This window comes from Microtus oregoni, unplaced genomic scaffold, assembly GCF_018167655.1.
Source record: "Microtus oregoni isolate MIOR12 unplaced genomic scaffold, Mior012 000024F_ref0000369, whole genome shotgun sequence".
Lineage (NCBI taxonomy): Eukaryota > Metazoa > Chordata > Mammalia > Rodentia > Cricetidae > Microtus > Microtus oregoni.
The window spans coordinates 4,332,506-4,349,224 of NW_024543083.1; the positions used below are offsets into that span (position 1 = coordinate 4,332,506).

At 43.0% G+C, this 16,719-nt stretch overlaps 1 protein-coding gene across 6 annotated transcripts in view; it reads right to left on the reverse strand.

The window, feature by feature from the left end:
- Window positions 1–16,719, reverse strand: part of Fut10 (fucosyltransferase 10) — a 67,704-nt gene that overhangs the window by 14,344 nt on the left and 36,641 nt on the right. For all 6 annotated transcript variants that reach the window (XR_005976296.1, XM_041673803.1, XM_041673806.1 and 3 more), the window contains one exon: window positions 6,155–6,990. Coding sequence is in view for 5 of the 6 variants with exons in the window: in XM_041673803.1 (XP_041529737.1) it covers window positions 6,155–6,990 (836 nt within the window). In the remaining variant the exon portion in view is untranslated. The remainder of the gene's footprint in view (window positions 1–6,154; window positions 6,991–16,719) is intronic.

Below are 16,719 nucleotides of genomic sequence, written 5' to 3' on the forward strand. Positions count from 1 at the left end.
TTCCTTCACAGAGCCTGTCAAGGTTTATTTCCGTAAGTACCCAATGCTGTCTGTTCAAACTGCAAGCACATGACAAAGGCAATGTCTTTTATTGACAGCTATTATCTAAGTCAGTCAGTCCAAGATGGGGGAGCTGCCTAATAATTTCTTTTTTTTTTGGTTTTTTCAAGACAGGGTTTCTCTGAAGCTTTGGAGCCTGTCCTGGAACTAGCTCTTATAGACCAGGTTGGTCTCGAACTCACAGAGATCCGCCTGCCTCTGCCTCCCAAGTGCTGGGATTAAAGGTGTGCGCCACCACCGCCCGGCTAATGCCTAATAATATTTTTACAGCATTATTTTTCTGTAAATAAAATAGAGACGTCCAAATAAAACAGCATTGACTGGACACATAGTTTAATACCATTCTCTCCTGAATTCCCACAAGATGAGGGTAGGGACACTGAATTTCAGCAGATAGTTTACTATAATTTAGACATATCTCCCCCAAAGGCTCATGTATTAAAACCTTGGTCCTCATCTGATGGCGCCTTTCTAGGAGGCTCTGGGACTTTAGGATACCGGATATAACTAGGTGAAGTAGATCACTGGGGCCCCTCAGGGAGTCCCTCTCCCTCTCCTTCCACCCCGCCCCTATCTTCCACTTCCATTCTGCCCCATTCTTGCCACCATGGCATTCTCCCATCAGCACTCCAAGAACAAGCTCAAGGACAGAGAACTTACATTTCTAACACCAAGAGCTAAAGCAACCCTTTGCCCTACGCTGTCTGCACTGGGGAACTGCCACGGTGATTTGACTGCCACACATCTCAGGGGCCTGAAGAGCTCAGATCGCTCTTGCTTCAGCTGAGGAGGGCTGTGACCAAACGCATACCTCACCTCCCTCTGTGGGACTCTCCTTTTCTATCTTCAAAGTTAACAACTGAAGTCATGAAAGTCCTCGTAGCCATATCCCAGCCCAACACAAAAAAGGGCACTCTGGGGTGCCCTCTTTTTAGTCAGCGGAAGACAGGTTCTGTCCCCTTCCTACCCTGAAGAAATTGTCCTGAGACGCAGGGTATGTGTCACAGTGGAAAGGTACAAAAATTAGCTGATGAAGCTCACAGAAAAGACCTCGGCCCTGTCACATCCTGTCTGGTCCCCTCCCTTCACGGCTTTCTTCTCTCCCCTCTTCCCCTCCTCCTCTCTGGGGTTGTACTCCCTAATAAAACCGCAGTCCTTAAGACTCAGCTTCCAGTCTTGCTTCCTGTGAAGACTGGTGAAGCGGTCCCACAGAGCGTGTTCTCCCTGATGACAGCATGCTCCACAGCTGTGATCAAGGGTCTCGCGTGTTAACAAGGGTAGCGCCCAGCTGTCACCAGCTCTGAGAAGAGTCAGCCTGAATGAACCTCGAGAATCCTCTGGCAGAGCTGAGCAGGCCGTGCTGGCAAGAGCTAGGGAAGCCATGTGGAGCCCATCGTGAGGTGTGTGGGCTGAGGTGGAAGGTACACAGAGCAGCTTTCACAAGACCTGGAGGGACACACTCATGAAACTCAATGCTGTGACAAGAATAACTGAAGCTGTTGCTAGTGACATGTTGAGTGGCTCCGTGAACTTGACTGCGCTGACAACCTGCTGTAAATAGAGACGTCAGGGCTTCCTTGGCGGAACACCGAGCAAGGTGGTCCAAAAGCTCTGGGAGCTGGGAAAGCTAGGATCAGTTTTTACTATGTGATTATGATCCCTGTGGCAGAGGGCATTCCCCCTAAGATATCAATATGGAAAGCACTAGCAAGAGGACTGACTATATAAACGTGTGTGTGTGTAATTGTACATAGTACCCAAAATGTTGCATTTAAATAATAGTAAATACATGACTTTCTGCGATTGTAATTACATCTCTCCCTTTCCTTTCCTCCCTCCAAACCTTCCTAGAGACCCCTCCCTGCTCTCCTTCCCATTCATGGTCTCCTTCTTCACAATTGTCATCGCATATGTTTATGTATATACATACATGTTCTTAACTATAACCTGTTCAGTCTATGCAATGTTACTTGTCTGCATGTTTTCGGGGCTGATTATTTGGCACTGGACAATCAATTGGTGTGTTCTTCCCTGGGGAATTCTCCTGCTCCCAGCATTCCTTGGTTGCCTATAGTTATTTGTGTGGGGTTGAAACAGGATTAGGGAGCCCAGTGCCAATGGATACACACACACACACACACACACACACACACACACACACACACACAAATACTCCCTCACCTAAGGCTCAGGGAACTTTGCAGAAGAGGGGATGGAAAGATGCCAGAGTCAGATGATCAAGGAGTTTGCTTTGAGATTGTGCTCCCTACTAATATCAGAAGCTACCTCAGAAAGTCTCACCAAGATGATCACCCAAAGGTGAACTGAACAAGGATGACAGTGATGGACATGCCAACTGGACAAGAAAAGGCCTATGAGACCTCAACCCTACATTATATATTTCTTAAAACTTTATTATCATTTATTGTACCTGTTTCTCTGTTATATTTAGGCATTTTTATATAAATATATATGATACATAGAATCTAATTCTCCCCATATCACTCTCCTCCCCCCTAAGCCCTCCCACTTCCATTAATTCCCTTTGTTTCCTTAGACGGTTTTGTTTTTTTTAAGTTATTTGTTTACATGTGGATTTATGAATCTAGTTAATCAAGGAACCACATATGAGAGACATTTATCTGAGACTGGATTAATTCATTTAGCATGATTTCCTTGCTAACAATTTAATGTCGTCAGAGCTAAACAAAACTCCATGTCTGTGAACCATGTTTCCTTTCTCCATCTGTCCGCTGCTGGACAACTGGTTGATTCCATAACAGTTCCTGTGAACGGTTCTGCAATAAGCATCAGTGTGCAAGTTTCTGAGATGCATTGATCTGCAGCATCTTATGTAAATACCCGGAAGTGGTATAACTCGGTTGTGTGATAGATACATTCTTAGCATCCTTAGGCACCTCCACACTGATTTCCATCGTGAGTAGACTAATTTACATGCCTACCAGGGTTCCGTCATGACCATAACCCCATCATCATTTGGTGTCTTCATAATCACTGCCATCCCTAATGGAGATGGGATTTCAGGGCTTTCATTTATCTCTCTCTGATGACTAATGGGGTTGAGCATGTTTTCATACATTTCAACGGCCATTTGTGTTTCATCTTTTAGGGCTTGTCTGTTTAGATCATTGGCCCATTTATTGTTTTGGTTTTCGATTTAATATTTGCCATTCTTTCTATAGTCCAGATATATCAACACCCCTGCCTGAAGCATAGCTGACAACAATTTCCTCCCATTCTGTAGGCTGTGTTGCTTCTGCTGATAGTTTCTTAGACTATGCAAAAGCTTTTTAATTTCATGAACTCCCATTTGTCATTTCTTGAGGGTATTTGCTGTGTCCAAGGGGGTATATTTAGAAAGTTCTTGCCTATTCCTATACCTAGAAGTCTTTTCCTCTAGGAGTTGTTTTTAAAATTAAGGTCCTTGATCCACTTTGAGCTGATTTTTATGCACGGTAAGAGAGAGGGGTTTAATGTCATTCTTCTGCAGGTTCCACTGTGTATTTTTAAATCTTTGTCAAAATGTATAGAAAGTCTTTCATTTCAATTAATTCTTTAAGATTTTAATTCAATGTATTTTGATTATATTTACTCTCTAGTCCTCTCCCGACGTCTTCTAGATCCATCCGTACCTTTCTACCCTCCTTCATACTTCATGACTTCTTTTATTTTTTAAATAATCCATCCAGTCCAATATGTGCTGCCCTTATACTTACTCCAGGGTGTGGGGCCATCCACCAGAGTATGGCCCTACCTATCAAGGGTCACTCCCTTAAAGAAAACCGATTCTTCCTCTCCCATAATCAACCATCAATATATCTTCAGCTAGGAGTGAGACTTCCTGACCACCGCTCCCTCCATGCTGAGATGTGTCTGTCTTGAGTTTGTACAAATCTTGCATATGCTGTCACAATCTCTGTGAGGGGGAGTCCGTGGGACTCATTCTTACATTTAGCTTTTGATAGCCTATGGGGTCTGGGTGGGGCATTGTCCTCATATTAAATAGTATCTCCATTTAAAAATACATATGCATGTCTATACATATGTTTCTATAGTATTAGGTTTCTCTGACCTTTTCAAAGGTCTGAAGTGTTAGTTATCCCTCCCCATAATCCTTCATTTGCCCTACAAGCCCACTTAATCCTCCTTGCTCCATCATTTCCCATCTCCCTTCACGTTACCTTCATTTTATATTCCTTCCCTTGAACCCAACCCCTCAAGCCTCTTACCAGTTTCTTGGCCTCTATGGAAATTCCAAAAATATCTAAAGATTCAGTGCTAGTATCCACAATTGTGAGAAAAAAATGCTATGTTTGTCTTCTTGGTCTAGGTTATCTCACTAAGAATATTTATGTCTAGCTCTATCCATTTACCTGCAAATTTCATGTTAGTTTAGGTCATCTACTTTTCCATAAAGTTTTTATGTTCATTTGTCAGTTGCTATAAAAATACTTGATAGACTTTCTATTGATATTATGTTAAATCTCTATCAATTTTAGAACCGACAACAATATTGGGAAAATCCTTGGACATGATTTATCTATCCATTGATTTAGCTCCTCCTCGGCTTCTCTGAATGGTATTTTTCACTTCTGGAGTATGTTACTTCTAACTGGCCAAACAACTCTAATTAGTTCATATTTTATGGTACTGTAATAGTATTTTTAAACAACTTATTTTTCTATCTATTGCTAGAATATGGAGAAATCATTTTATCAACTTTTTATACATTTTTATTCAATTTAATTTTCACAAATTAGTTCCGCCATTTTTCTTGTACATAACCCTTGTTTACTATCCTACATTATATCTTAGGGTAGTCACTAAGTATTCTGCTATAGAACACTACAAAGTAGGTGTTTCTAACAATTCTTGAGTCTGGGTAGTAAAAGATCAAAGAGCTAGAAATTTCCATGTTCAGTGAGATCCTGTCTCTGCTGCAGGCATCTGGGGTCTGACTCAGATCTGATCCCCTGCATAAACCCCTTCCTGTAAGAAAGTACCATAAAAATTTCCCAATCTTGGTAATTCCAAGTCAAGGTAAAGAACCCCCCCCCACTGTGCTAACTGCTGCTTCTTACTTCTGTTAAACAGCTTGCTTGCTCTACTTCTGCTTGCAACTGACAACCAGGATATGATTTTTCGCCTTTTAAAGCTCCCTGCAGAAAGTAGTCAGGACTGCTCTGTGAGAACTGTTTCTCTCCATATTAATAAGTACTACCAAATTAGTAATCCTATTTTGTTGAGTGGTCCTTGTGGTCTTCACCCCACAATATTAACCTCATTGTTATTCAAAGTGTTCATATAGGTTGAGCGTCCCTCACCTGAGACCCGAGACTCTGACAAGCTGAGCATCCCTCAAGTGAGACCTGAGGATCTGAAATCTGAAATGCTCCGAAGTCTGCAACTTTTGGAGCAGCAAACTGACATTCAACACTTTCTAATTTTAGAACATTTCAGGTTTGGGATTTGAGGATCAAAAATGTTCAAATGGTAAAGGTTGTGCAAATAATTTATAAATTGAAACACTTCAGTATCTGAAATTCTCCTGATCCCAAGCATTAAGGGTTAGAACAATTAAATTACATTAGTCAGCGTTGAGTATATGTCAGAAAGAACAAGATCAAGAATGGAGACAGAGGTAGCTAAATGCATAAGCAAGGTGAGTTTCCTAATGGCAGGCTGTGGGATTGAGAGAAGGGGGCTGGCACAACTCACAAGGTCATTAACAACAGAGTCGAGGGCAAGATTACAGGATTGCTTGTGCAGATGGAAAGCAGACCTCTTAAGTTTCTGATCTGGGTACCTTCTCCCTTCTTCTGCAGCCCCGTGTATCAATGCCCAGCACCCTGTAGCAAAAGTCTTCTTCAGAAGAAACAAGGCGGACTGAAGAGCTTCAGAAGGTCCCGAATTGTAACCATGCCAGTGTCCCTAAAGAGTAAAATGATCTTCTAACTTATTGTATTGCACACCACTCTGCTAGGAATGGAGAATGGTGGCAGGTAGCAGCCACAGACAGAAGATCCACACAGAGAGGCAGAGACAGTACACACATACACTTGCACTAACTCACCTGCTCCTGTAGCCTGCTGTTTTCCCACACCCTGTGGCACACCATACACTCAAACGTATCAATGTAGTTGTCCTGATTGATGTCTTGCACTCCCCACTTCCGTTCCTGGAGAGCTGTCAGAAGTCGCTGGTTAGAGATCTCGCCCTTCAGTTTCCACTCTACATAGGCCTCATACGATCGGTCATCATAATCCAGCTGCCTAATGAAATTTGCCAGTTCTCTGGGGTGAGAAAATTCCGAAACAAGAATGGCACTTCTGTTACTTGGCAGCCAGTCTGCGATGGTGGGGGATCCATAATACACGGGCACGACCCCCAGTTTCAGCGGTCTCCAGAACTTCTCTGTGATGTAATCATCACAGACGGCATTCTCGAAGGCCAGGATGAACTTATACTGGGCGATGATTCTGTAGAAGCCATCGGCGTCCATGGAGGCTGGGTTTTTCAGCTGCTGAGGAAGCTCTTTGTTCCGTAAACACTCACCGTAGGAATCCACTTCGATGTAAGCCATCAGCTCCCGAACATAGCTGTCCCTGTCTGAGGGTGGATCACAGTCGGACTGTACGTAAACCAGTGGAGCAAGCCTTTGTCTTAGGTTGTTTTTCAACTGCAAAGGAACTAGGTATCTGCGTGATGTCAGGACTTCCACATCCTCCAAGTACTGGGTGGTCAGCGGCAAGTGGGAATGCCTGCTGAAGGTGGCTGTGTGGTTGAATAAGGTGATGACCGGCTCGTGGAAGAGCTTATAGTTGTTTTTGGGGGACTCTTCATGGAAAAGGGCCCAGTCATGATGGGCTTTCCGAGGCAGAGGTAAGCTGTCTATGTTAAAATCAGTACCTAGGAGGAGAAAATAAAATATGAATATGTCCAAAGGAAGCATGAGACATTAGGGTACGAGTATACTCTAAAGGGATGTGATGCTATAAATAACAAGTGTATATGTCAGTGCTCCTCCAAAGCACTTAGAAGTCAACGGTAAAGGATGTGCCAAAAATGAATAAGGAAAGAATTGCCAAACGTAAGGATTGTCGTTTTCATTCTTTAAAAAAGGCACAGGGAAGAGTGCCTGGGTAGATTTAAAAAGAGGCATTAGTCTATTGCCTTCTGCAAATGGCTCTTCATTCCAGAGATGTCGTCTACAAGATAGCAAGGAAATAAAGACATCAAGACAGACAGTTCCTTAAAAAGAGAAAAGCAAGAAAGGGAAGTTAAAATGGAGAAAAGCGACTGGGCTGGCAGACTGATTAATCAAGCTAAGTGGGGAGGAATCACGCGAGAGTAGCATTAAGAAATAGGCAGGATGGATTTTTTTTTAATCCAAAATTATTGATTTCAACAGAGTGCAGTTGATCAATCTTAGTCAAAACAGTAGACAGGAGGCTTTTAAAGCCAAAAGCACTGATAATAGCCCTATGTTACAGACTGCTGCAGGGGTAGGCATGAATTAACAAGTACATCAAAAAATAAAGAGGCCTAACAGGCTTATAATTAGGAGTGATGCTGGCTTCCACGGGATTAATTGGAAAACCTCTGAAATACGATAATATGCAGATTGGCGTGATGGATGTGGTCAGCAGTCGTTTCCTGACCATGGGGGTAGAGATCCGTTCAGGGAGAACGAATTTCTATGACTAAGGAAGAAAAATGAAGACTTCATCACAATATGAAATGTCCGGATGCTCCTGACAAAGATGCTGTGAACACTGGCTTGAGGTTGTTAAACATTAATGTACGGAAATAGCAAAACCAAAACACACATACACACAGACACACACACTAACATGCACGCATGCACGCACACCAGAAGAAGAAAACTCCATCTTCGGCCATCTACAGCGGGATCAAAATGTACCAGATAACTATGGCAGTATGAAACAGCCTCTGGTGGGCTCACAAAAATCAGTCACTTGATGTTAGTTCAAATGCTCTCAAGTGAATACAAACTCTTTGATACCAACAGTACGTCCATGAGAAATCAGGTAATCAAACAGTACTTTAGTCCAAATTGGAGAGGATGATTGTGGCAACCTGGAACTGCTTTCTCACAACCGACTGAGCTCACATGGTGGGCAGGGTGAGAGTCCCGTGAGTCATCCCGTACCTCCAAGCCAACAGTCCTCGTTGACCACGTGAAATTCAACCACAACTTCACAGCTAGATAATATCCAAAGTGAAGGGACCTGTGCTGATAGCAGCTGCAGATATCTCAGACCTGGCTGACTGGGAGGCATGAGCATGATGGAGCATGTCTGAGAACAGGGAACAGAGAGGCTAGAGCGTCCCTGCAATGCCCAGAATCTGGGGGTCTGTTCCCATCAAGCGCAGGATCCCCTACATGCTGCAAAGTGACAGGGGAACTGAGACACAGCCAACTTTGCATTTTGTGACCATGTATACCAACGTTGCTCACCGATTCTTTCCTCTTCACTAGTTCTGCCACGTGTGATGCCAACTTAATCCAACAACACACTGCACAGTGTTCCTGAGTTCCACGGAACATACATTTTTCTCATTCATGACTCAAAACAAAGAAGGAAAACAGGCTTTAAACCTTTATAGGTGACACTAGATTACATCAGAAACTGCTCCTATGGATACTGGCTAACCCTGTCTTCTTAATACCAAACTCATCACCTTCTTGCTTTTCTGTATGTAATAATCTCTCCTCCTTGTTCATCTGTACACAATAGCCCTGCCTCTCTGTTCAATTCTACATAAGAAACACAATGAGCTTTTGGGCTGCTGTGGTTTCTTCAGCAGAGAGCCAAGACTACTCAATCACAGCAAATCATGTGTCCATCTATGATTTTTTTTCCTTCATTCCCTCGTCACCTAGACAAAGACATCTCTGGAGCCTTGCTGTGTGCAGCAGAGCAGGGACACAGAACCCACAAAGCAGCATTCACAGGGCACAGAGAGCCTGAGCTCTACCTCTGCCTGTCTACATCGGTGAAGCGCAGCAGGAAGGAAAAAGAGCTGCACCAAGACTTCTGTGGCCACTAGGAAGGGCCAGCCTTGTTGGATTGGTAACATGAATGGGACTGAAATCAGCCTGTTATTCATGACTCACGTGCTGTGCCTCCACACGAGCTGCTACAGAATGCCAGCATCAGATAGGACAGAAGATGATGAATATTCCACATATGCAGTCTATGGTAACAAAATCAAACAAAACCATGCCCTGCAGAATCTTAGCAAAACTATGCTTGTTTACTAAGAATCAATACACAGAGCTGGACATGGTGGCACATGCCAATAATGCTAGAATTCAGGAGACTGGGGGAAAAAGAATGAGTTCAAGGCTAGCCTGGACTACAGACAGAACAACACAGCATGACCCTGTCTCCAAAACCAAGTATTGAGAATTTACCTCAATGGCAGAACATGGTACCCAGCAGGCACAAGAATATAGGTTCAGTGCCCAGTAACCCACCCCCCAAAAAAAACTAAATATGAAAGCGCAGAGTTCCCATTCTCCTCTTAATTCTGTTGAGTCTGCAGGGATAGGAAAATGGCCCTATTAGTGGGATATGTCACTTTAACAGACAGAAAAGTTAAAGGGCCTAACTTACCAAAAATACTTTACAAATAAAAAGCATTTCCCAGCACCAGGCAGTAGTGGTGCACACCTTTAATCCCAGCACTCAGGAGGCAGAGGCAGGTGAGTCTTTGAGTATGAGGCCAGGCTGGTCTACAGACAGAGTTCCAGGACAGCGGGGCTACATAGAGAAACCCTGTCTCAAAGAAAACAAAAACAAACAAACATAAAAAAGCATTTCTCAGTATCTTTCCTAAGAAAGATGATTTTTAAAATGTCACTTTGTTCCCATAACACTCAGAAAGAGTAAAATCAAAGCCACCACAGACCTCAACTACTACACTGGGGACATCATAGCCTACAGCAGAGTCAGTGCTAGGCCATTCTAAAGGAAGTGGCTGGAAAACCAGGTGAATGATTTGACTTCAGCTCCAGGATAATGTCTATTACAGGAGTGGAGCCAAGCAAAGCAATGGAAATGAAAACATGGAGCTCCATAAAATTCTATCTATGTTTATATGATCACTTTGGCTGCCTCTTCCACTTAACAACTTTGGATTCAAACTTTCATTTCTCTGGGTTATTTTGTGTTTGCTGAATATTGATACATTTATTAGTTAATTTAAGCAGCTGCTGATGAACAGAACTCACACACTAAAATTCACTGTAAAGGGAATTGCAGTTTGGGATAAATTTGATGCTGGCAAATCGTGCCAGACTGCTGACGACAGAGACCGATTTGCAATAGCAGTAAGAGGAGTGGCGGGATGTGTCTATGCGCCTTCCTCCTTCTCAGGGCAGATGGGTATCTTTCACCATCCCTGCACAAACTGGGAAGACAGACGGCAACTTGGATTATTGACCCCACTGCAATCACAAAAGTTGGCTCACTCATCTAGAACCAAAAAGGCAGATGAGGACCAGGAGTCAAACTGGTCAATGTCAGGAAACCAGAATAATGACTGTGGTGCTGATTCTAGAGAGCGAAGAGTATAAATGAAGGACTATGGACATCCTCAAGTGCTCCCACAAAAATACAACCTTAAACCTTAGTACCTCTAGTCAATACAGTTTGCTTCGAAAGAAGGCACGGCTTAACCTAGAAGAGAGACGTGATTCCCAAAGCGTCTTCCAAACTTTACAACAAAATATTCCCATTGTGAAGCCCCGAACAGCCTATGAAAACCCAGTCTACCAAAAATACTCAACAAGGAGAATTAAAACTTTCTGAGGAAAGCAGTGTAGAACAAAGGGAAGCCTGGTGTGTTGCTCAGCGAGTACATGTACTGGTGCTTTTAAAACCTTTTCCTGTCCTGAGTTCAATTCCCAGCAACCACATGGTGGCTCACAACCATCTGTAATGAGATCTGGCGTCCTCCTCTGGCGTGCGGGCATACATCGAGGCAGAATGTTGTATACATAATAAATAAATAAATCCAAAAAAAAAAAAAAGAAGAAGAAGCCTAGGCTTATTTAAAAAAAAAAAAAAAAAAAAAAAAAACCTTTTCCTGTGAATTTTCTTGACTTACCCACACAACTCCAGGGTTCTAAGCAGTAACTAACATTATGAAATAATATTAGGAAGAGGATCTTGTCATATGAAACTAAATTCTGAACAAACGAACTAACCACAAGCACCTCTACGGACATCCTTTCTCTCTACCAGTTGAGAAGGGGCTCTGACAGGGCCCTTGGCTCAGAGAGTCCTCCAACCAACTGCTGGGTCCATATTCCTCCTGCTCCTCCCACTAACTCTCTCCAAGAGTCCCTCTGCCTGCCTTTTAACCACGTGACCATCACGCAGCCTCCCTCTCTCAATTACACACACTCATTAAGCATGCCTATTCCACCCCAGACACGGGACATTCCTCAAGCTCCTTTTGGAGTCTGTGCTGAGGGCCAGTCAATAACTTTGCAATCCCCTTCGTAATAGGTGCAGGGCCTAAGGCAAAAGAAAGATCGAGTCCCATACACCACGTACCTAAGTATTTTAAAGGCTAGAGATCAATCTAACAGGCAATTCAGTGTTCTCTCCTTTTGCAAACATAACTTTATGATTACTAATGTGCACATATATGCACTGTGTAAAGCAGTAAATGATATAAATTTAAAACAAAGTTTTTTTTTTAAAGTATAGTAGTACATGCCCTTAATCCTAGCATACTGAAGGCTGGGGCAGGAAGAGCGAAAGTTCAAGGTCAGCCTAGGCTACACAGCAAGTGAAAATAGCTTGGGCTACCATAATGAGACCAGCCTTTAAAAAAAAAATTTAAAAAGTGAGGCATCCCTGTTATCCGAGCATTCCAGAGAGCAGAGCAGAAGGACCACAAGCTCAAATTAGCCTGGGCTTCATAGGGAGAGCCTGTCTCAAAAAATAAATCAAAGATGATGATTCTCTTTAGAGGCTTGTTGGCATGAAGTGAGGAAAACAGGAGATTGTTCTGGTCAGTATCATTAGATGTGACAGAATCCAGAGCCACCTAGGAGACAAACCTCTAGCTATGTCTATGAGGGAGTCTCTAGGCTGGGTTGACCGGGGTGGGATGATTGTGGGCAGCACAGTCTCATGGACTGGAGTCTGATATGGGGAAGCTGAGTACCGAGATTCACCTCTGCCCTGACTGTGGATTCAGTGTGACCAGCAGTCTCCAGTTCCTGCCACTGACTTCACCGCCGCAGCGGTAGCCTTGAGCTGGGAGCCAAATTGCTCCTGTCAGAGTTTCTGTTCTAGCAATGAGGAAAGCAACTAACACACTGACTCCCCTTCCATTCACTTGGGGCTACCACAGTTGAAGAACCCCTCTTCTCTTCCTCCCACTATCCAGACGTCCCTCATCTTGCTTCTGTGATTTCTCCCAAGCTTCTCTTTCACAGACAACCTCTGTCCTACATCCCTACCAGTACCAATGGATTAAGGTCTTCAAAGCAAAGAGTAGAAACGGAAAGCTGGGGTTCATACTTAGAATGCTTAGATCCTCAAAGGTGCAAGCAAGACTTCTCCTGCCACTGGACCTGACCCACTCCATAAAAGAGCAATCTATGAATATGCCTATGGATATCTCAATCTACAGCGCCAGGTTTCATGGCACCAACATCTCCCTCCTCAAGCAAACTCTAGTCAAACTCCCCGGAGAGCCCTTCACAACTAGATCCTATCCTCAGCCTGCAGAGTCTAGGTCTTTCAAAGGATTCTGCCATATCGCCTACCTGGGTACCCTAATTTCCTACACTTGATGTCTAAGGTCACTACCTGCCTTTAGTAAGAGCCTCCTCTTGATCTACTCTCTGCAATTTTCTTTCCTCTATCCTACCTTACTGGTTGACTATTAACCTCAGCTATCTCTCCTATGTTCATAGTTGAACTGAGGTTCATAGCAAAGTATCTATCCCCTGCTGTAGTAAAGCAAATAAAATGTCTTTCTGTTTTTAACAAGTATTTAGTGCAGAACTTTTATGACCCATAATTTGCTATCACCCTTTGGCTAACCACCAAGCCCTACGTACACCCTAGCAGTACAGCCTGCCCTGGAGATGTCAAACCAGGAGGCACGCCAGCGCAGGTTCTGGAAGGGGACTGACGTGATGCCTCTGGGGCAGAGAATTCTCTAGTACTGTTTCTTGAATGTGATGCTGTGCCAATACTCTGTATTACATGAGACTTCATCCTGCAAACCTGCTCTCTCAGAATCCCTGAGCAACTGCCCTGCAATTAGGTCTAACCAAAGGGAGCATGGGGGGGGGGGGGGTTGGAGAGTAAGAAGGAGCCTCCCTCAGTGCAGCCTCAAGAGGAGCAGCTAAGGCTGTCACTTTGCAAGAAGCCACTGCCTGTGAGCTTCACCAGCACACAGGGGTTTGTCATAACTGCTCCTTTCCGTATCTTCCTCCTCCTGTTGCTCTATCAGTCAGTGCTTCAAGCGCTGTGCAACCGGCCCTCTGCTGAAGGCCTGCTGTTCGTCATACCTAGATTGACTTCTGCTTTCTTCTATCAACAACTTATCCATCAATTTTCTCTTGTTCTTCTGCTCCCCTCGCTTTTCTGAAAATACTGGTTTTCTGTTTGTTTGTTTGTTTGTTTGTTTGTTTTGCTCACATGTGTAACACCTTGTCAGCACCACTGGGCTTCTAATTCCCTGCCCAAGGGAAATGTCTACTTTCCCTGCCCAAGATTAACTTTCTAGTTTATTTCCCTTAGAACATCTGATAAAATATGAAAACATAAAAATGCATGCTTCCTTTTTATATAAAAATAAAAAAGAAATGTTTTTAAGAAAGAACCATCAAATTACTTAAAACCAAACCAAAAAAGCCCACATTTTTTTCATCCCTGTACTCCTTCATAATTCTCCTCTGGGATGCGAGTTAAATCGTACAGGACACTAAGATCCAGGCAGCAACAGATTTTTAAAAATGCAAAGGGAAACTGTATCAGAGTAGATTCAGAAGGACGGCTCAGCAGGTGAAGGTGCTCGCTGCCAAGCTTGAGGACCTAAGTTCGATCCCTAGTCCTCCCTGGTGCAAAACAAGAACTGGCCCATGAATTGTCATCTAATTTATGTGTTTGCCATGGCATGAGCATGCCCTCCTTCCCTTGCACACAAGCATGCACGTGTGCATACACACACACACACACACACACACACACACACACACTCACACACATCAAACAGGAAATAAATGTAAAAGAAAAATTAAAGCCATGGTAACATCCTTCCATGAAACACATCCTTGTTACTCATATATGCAGTCAACATGCATGGAGATGGCAATACTGAGGGCGGTACAACCACCCCTAAAGAGCACAGATTTGCTACATCCTGCTAATTGAACATTAAACTAAAACTCGGGAACTTCAAAGAGGAACAAAATGAGCCTCAGGGGATCTTATGATGATGATGTAAATGTTAAGCTGTTAGCTGAAATTCAAACTAGAGTAGGGTACCCACACGCCGTCACTGCCGAAGAAAGAAAAGAATAATTATGTCTGACTAGTCCAAGAGAATGGTGCTGAACTACTGACAAGTACACAGAAGACGTAGTAATCAAAATATTAGACTCAATTACTAGCTCAAGACAAACAAGTAAAGCCATCGTTGTATTCTCTGGTTTAGCTACGAATATAATCTGCATGATGATGATGATGATAATGATCTACCAAGCGTGGTGATTAGCCGTTTAGGAGGAGAAATACAGGAAGACTGAGCATGAGCGCTATCAGGAATGAGTAAATGAATGAGCGCTCGCTCATCCAGCAAGGCAAGGAGTCAGCGGATGATAATTAATACTGAAAATCACGACAGGGTGCTAGACTGTCACATGCACTTATTTCAGAAACATGAAAACCTAGAAAGGGGAAATTGTTTTATAATGAGAAGAGCTTTTCGCATAAATTGAAACCATGTACAGCTGTGAACCTGGCATTATCCATGTAAACAGAGGGAGTATTTCTGCCATGGTGCACACAAGTCTTTCAACTGTCACATGGCATTACGCCACTGTGTGTAATGCAGTCATGTCCATATGCTACCAAGACCTCCAGCGTATGAGGACAGGTCCATAGTATGAAAGCAATCAAGAAAACACTCTTAGGCCCACTGAGTCCTAAGGCAATCGAAAGAGCTATCTTCAACCACAAACAAAATTTCAGAGGCAGTATGTGTGTCCGTCACAGACTAAAGGTATACTTTACTTGAGTCAAAACCTAATGCTGAATCAGTCTACAGTCTAGTCAAGGTAGCAATGGCACATTTTTTTTCCAAGCAAGTCTATCCAGCAGGTACAAACAGAAAGTACCAACTCATTTTTCCCCCGCTCTTAACGTTATCTAGAAGCTAAGACTTACAAAAATGAATTCATTCTCCAAACCTGTGGTTCAACTCCATTTAATCATGCGAGAGTCTCTCTCTATATTTAAGGGAGAAGAAATATAGAATAAAGCACTGTCCTCCTACATCCATCACATCTAGACAATATCTATATAGTATCTCCAGCCAGCTGTTAATGGCCTTCATCATTTAGGCAACAGACTCGATCAAGGATCTGAGGTCCACATTAAGAATCTCTAGTAATAACAAACTCCAAGAATTTCATCTTAGAAATCCAGATCTAATGCTGTAGACAAGACTCAAGGCTCTGTCAGCAAAGAAAAAGCACGGTGGTAAGTGTTGATGTAAAGCAACAGAAAATCTGTGTTTTCAAACAGCTTTCTCTATTAACTGTTCCCATGAAATTTTTAGTACTAAAACATACATTACTACCATAAATTCTATTGAACTCAAATATGTGGGTTTGTGTGTGTGTGTGTGTGTGTGTAAAAAGGAAGCAGAAGAAAAGGAAAAACAGCCCCACCCATGTTCCTCACTCAACATGGAAATTTGTGGGCTTTTCTCTATAACATGTGTTTTGTGTATGTCCAAGGGGAAAGACAGCATGTATGTATGTATGAGCAAGAGTGTAACATACACATGTGTATGAGAAAGAGTGTCTGTAGAAATAAATGAAAGAATATTCTAAATTCACCAACAGGGTAGGTCACTAATGACAAATCTGCATTCCCTCATTCAATCTCTCTCTCTCTCTCTCTCTCCCTCCCTCTCCCCCCCCCCTCTCTCTTTCTCTCTCTCTGTGTGTGTGTGTGTGTGTGTGTGTGTGTGTGTAATATTCCTTTTCACTGAGTGAATATGTGTCACTGTGGTTTGGGTTAACAAAGAAGCTGGACAGGTAAAGGTTAGGTGGGACCTGCAGAACAAAGAGAATGCAAAGAAGGAGGAGCCTCACAGGCTCAGGAGAGATAATACAGAGAGAAGGAGATAAACTTGTCACACTGAGAAAAGGTTTCAAGTCATCTGGCAGAGCATAGATATATGGGTTAATTTAAAATATAAGAGTTAGCAAATAAAAAGTCTGAGCTATTGGTGGAACATTTATAATTAATAAGTCTCTGAATGGTTATTTGGGAGTGGCTGCTGCGACATGAAGAAACTCCATCTACATGTGTCTGCGTATAGTTTCTATATGAGTTCAGGCATGTC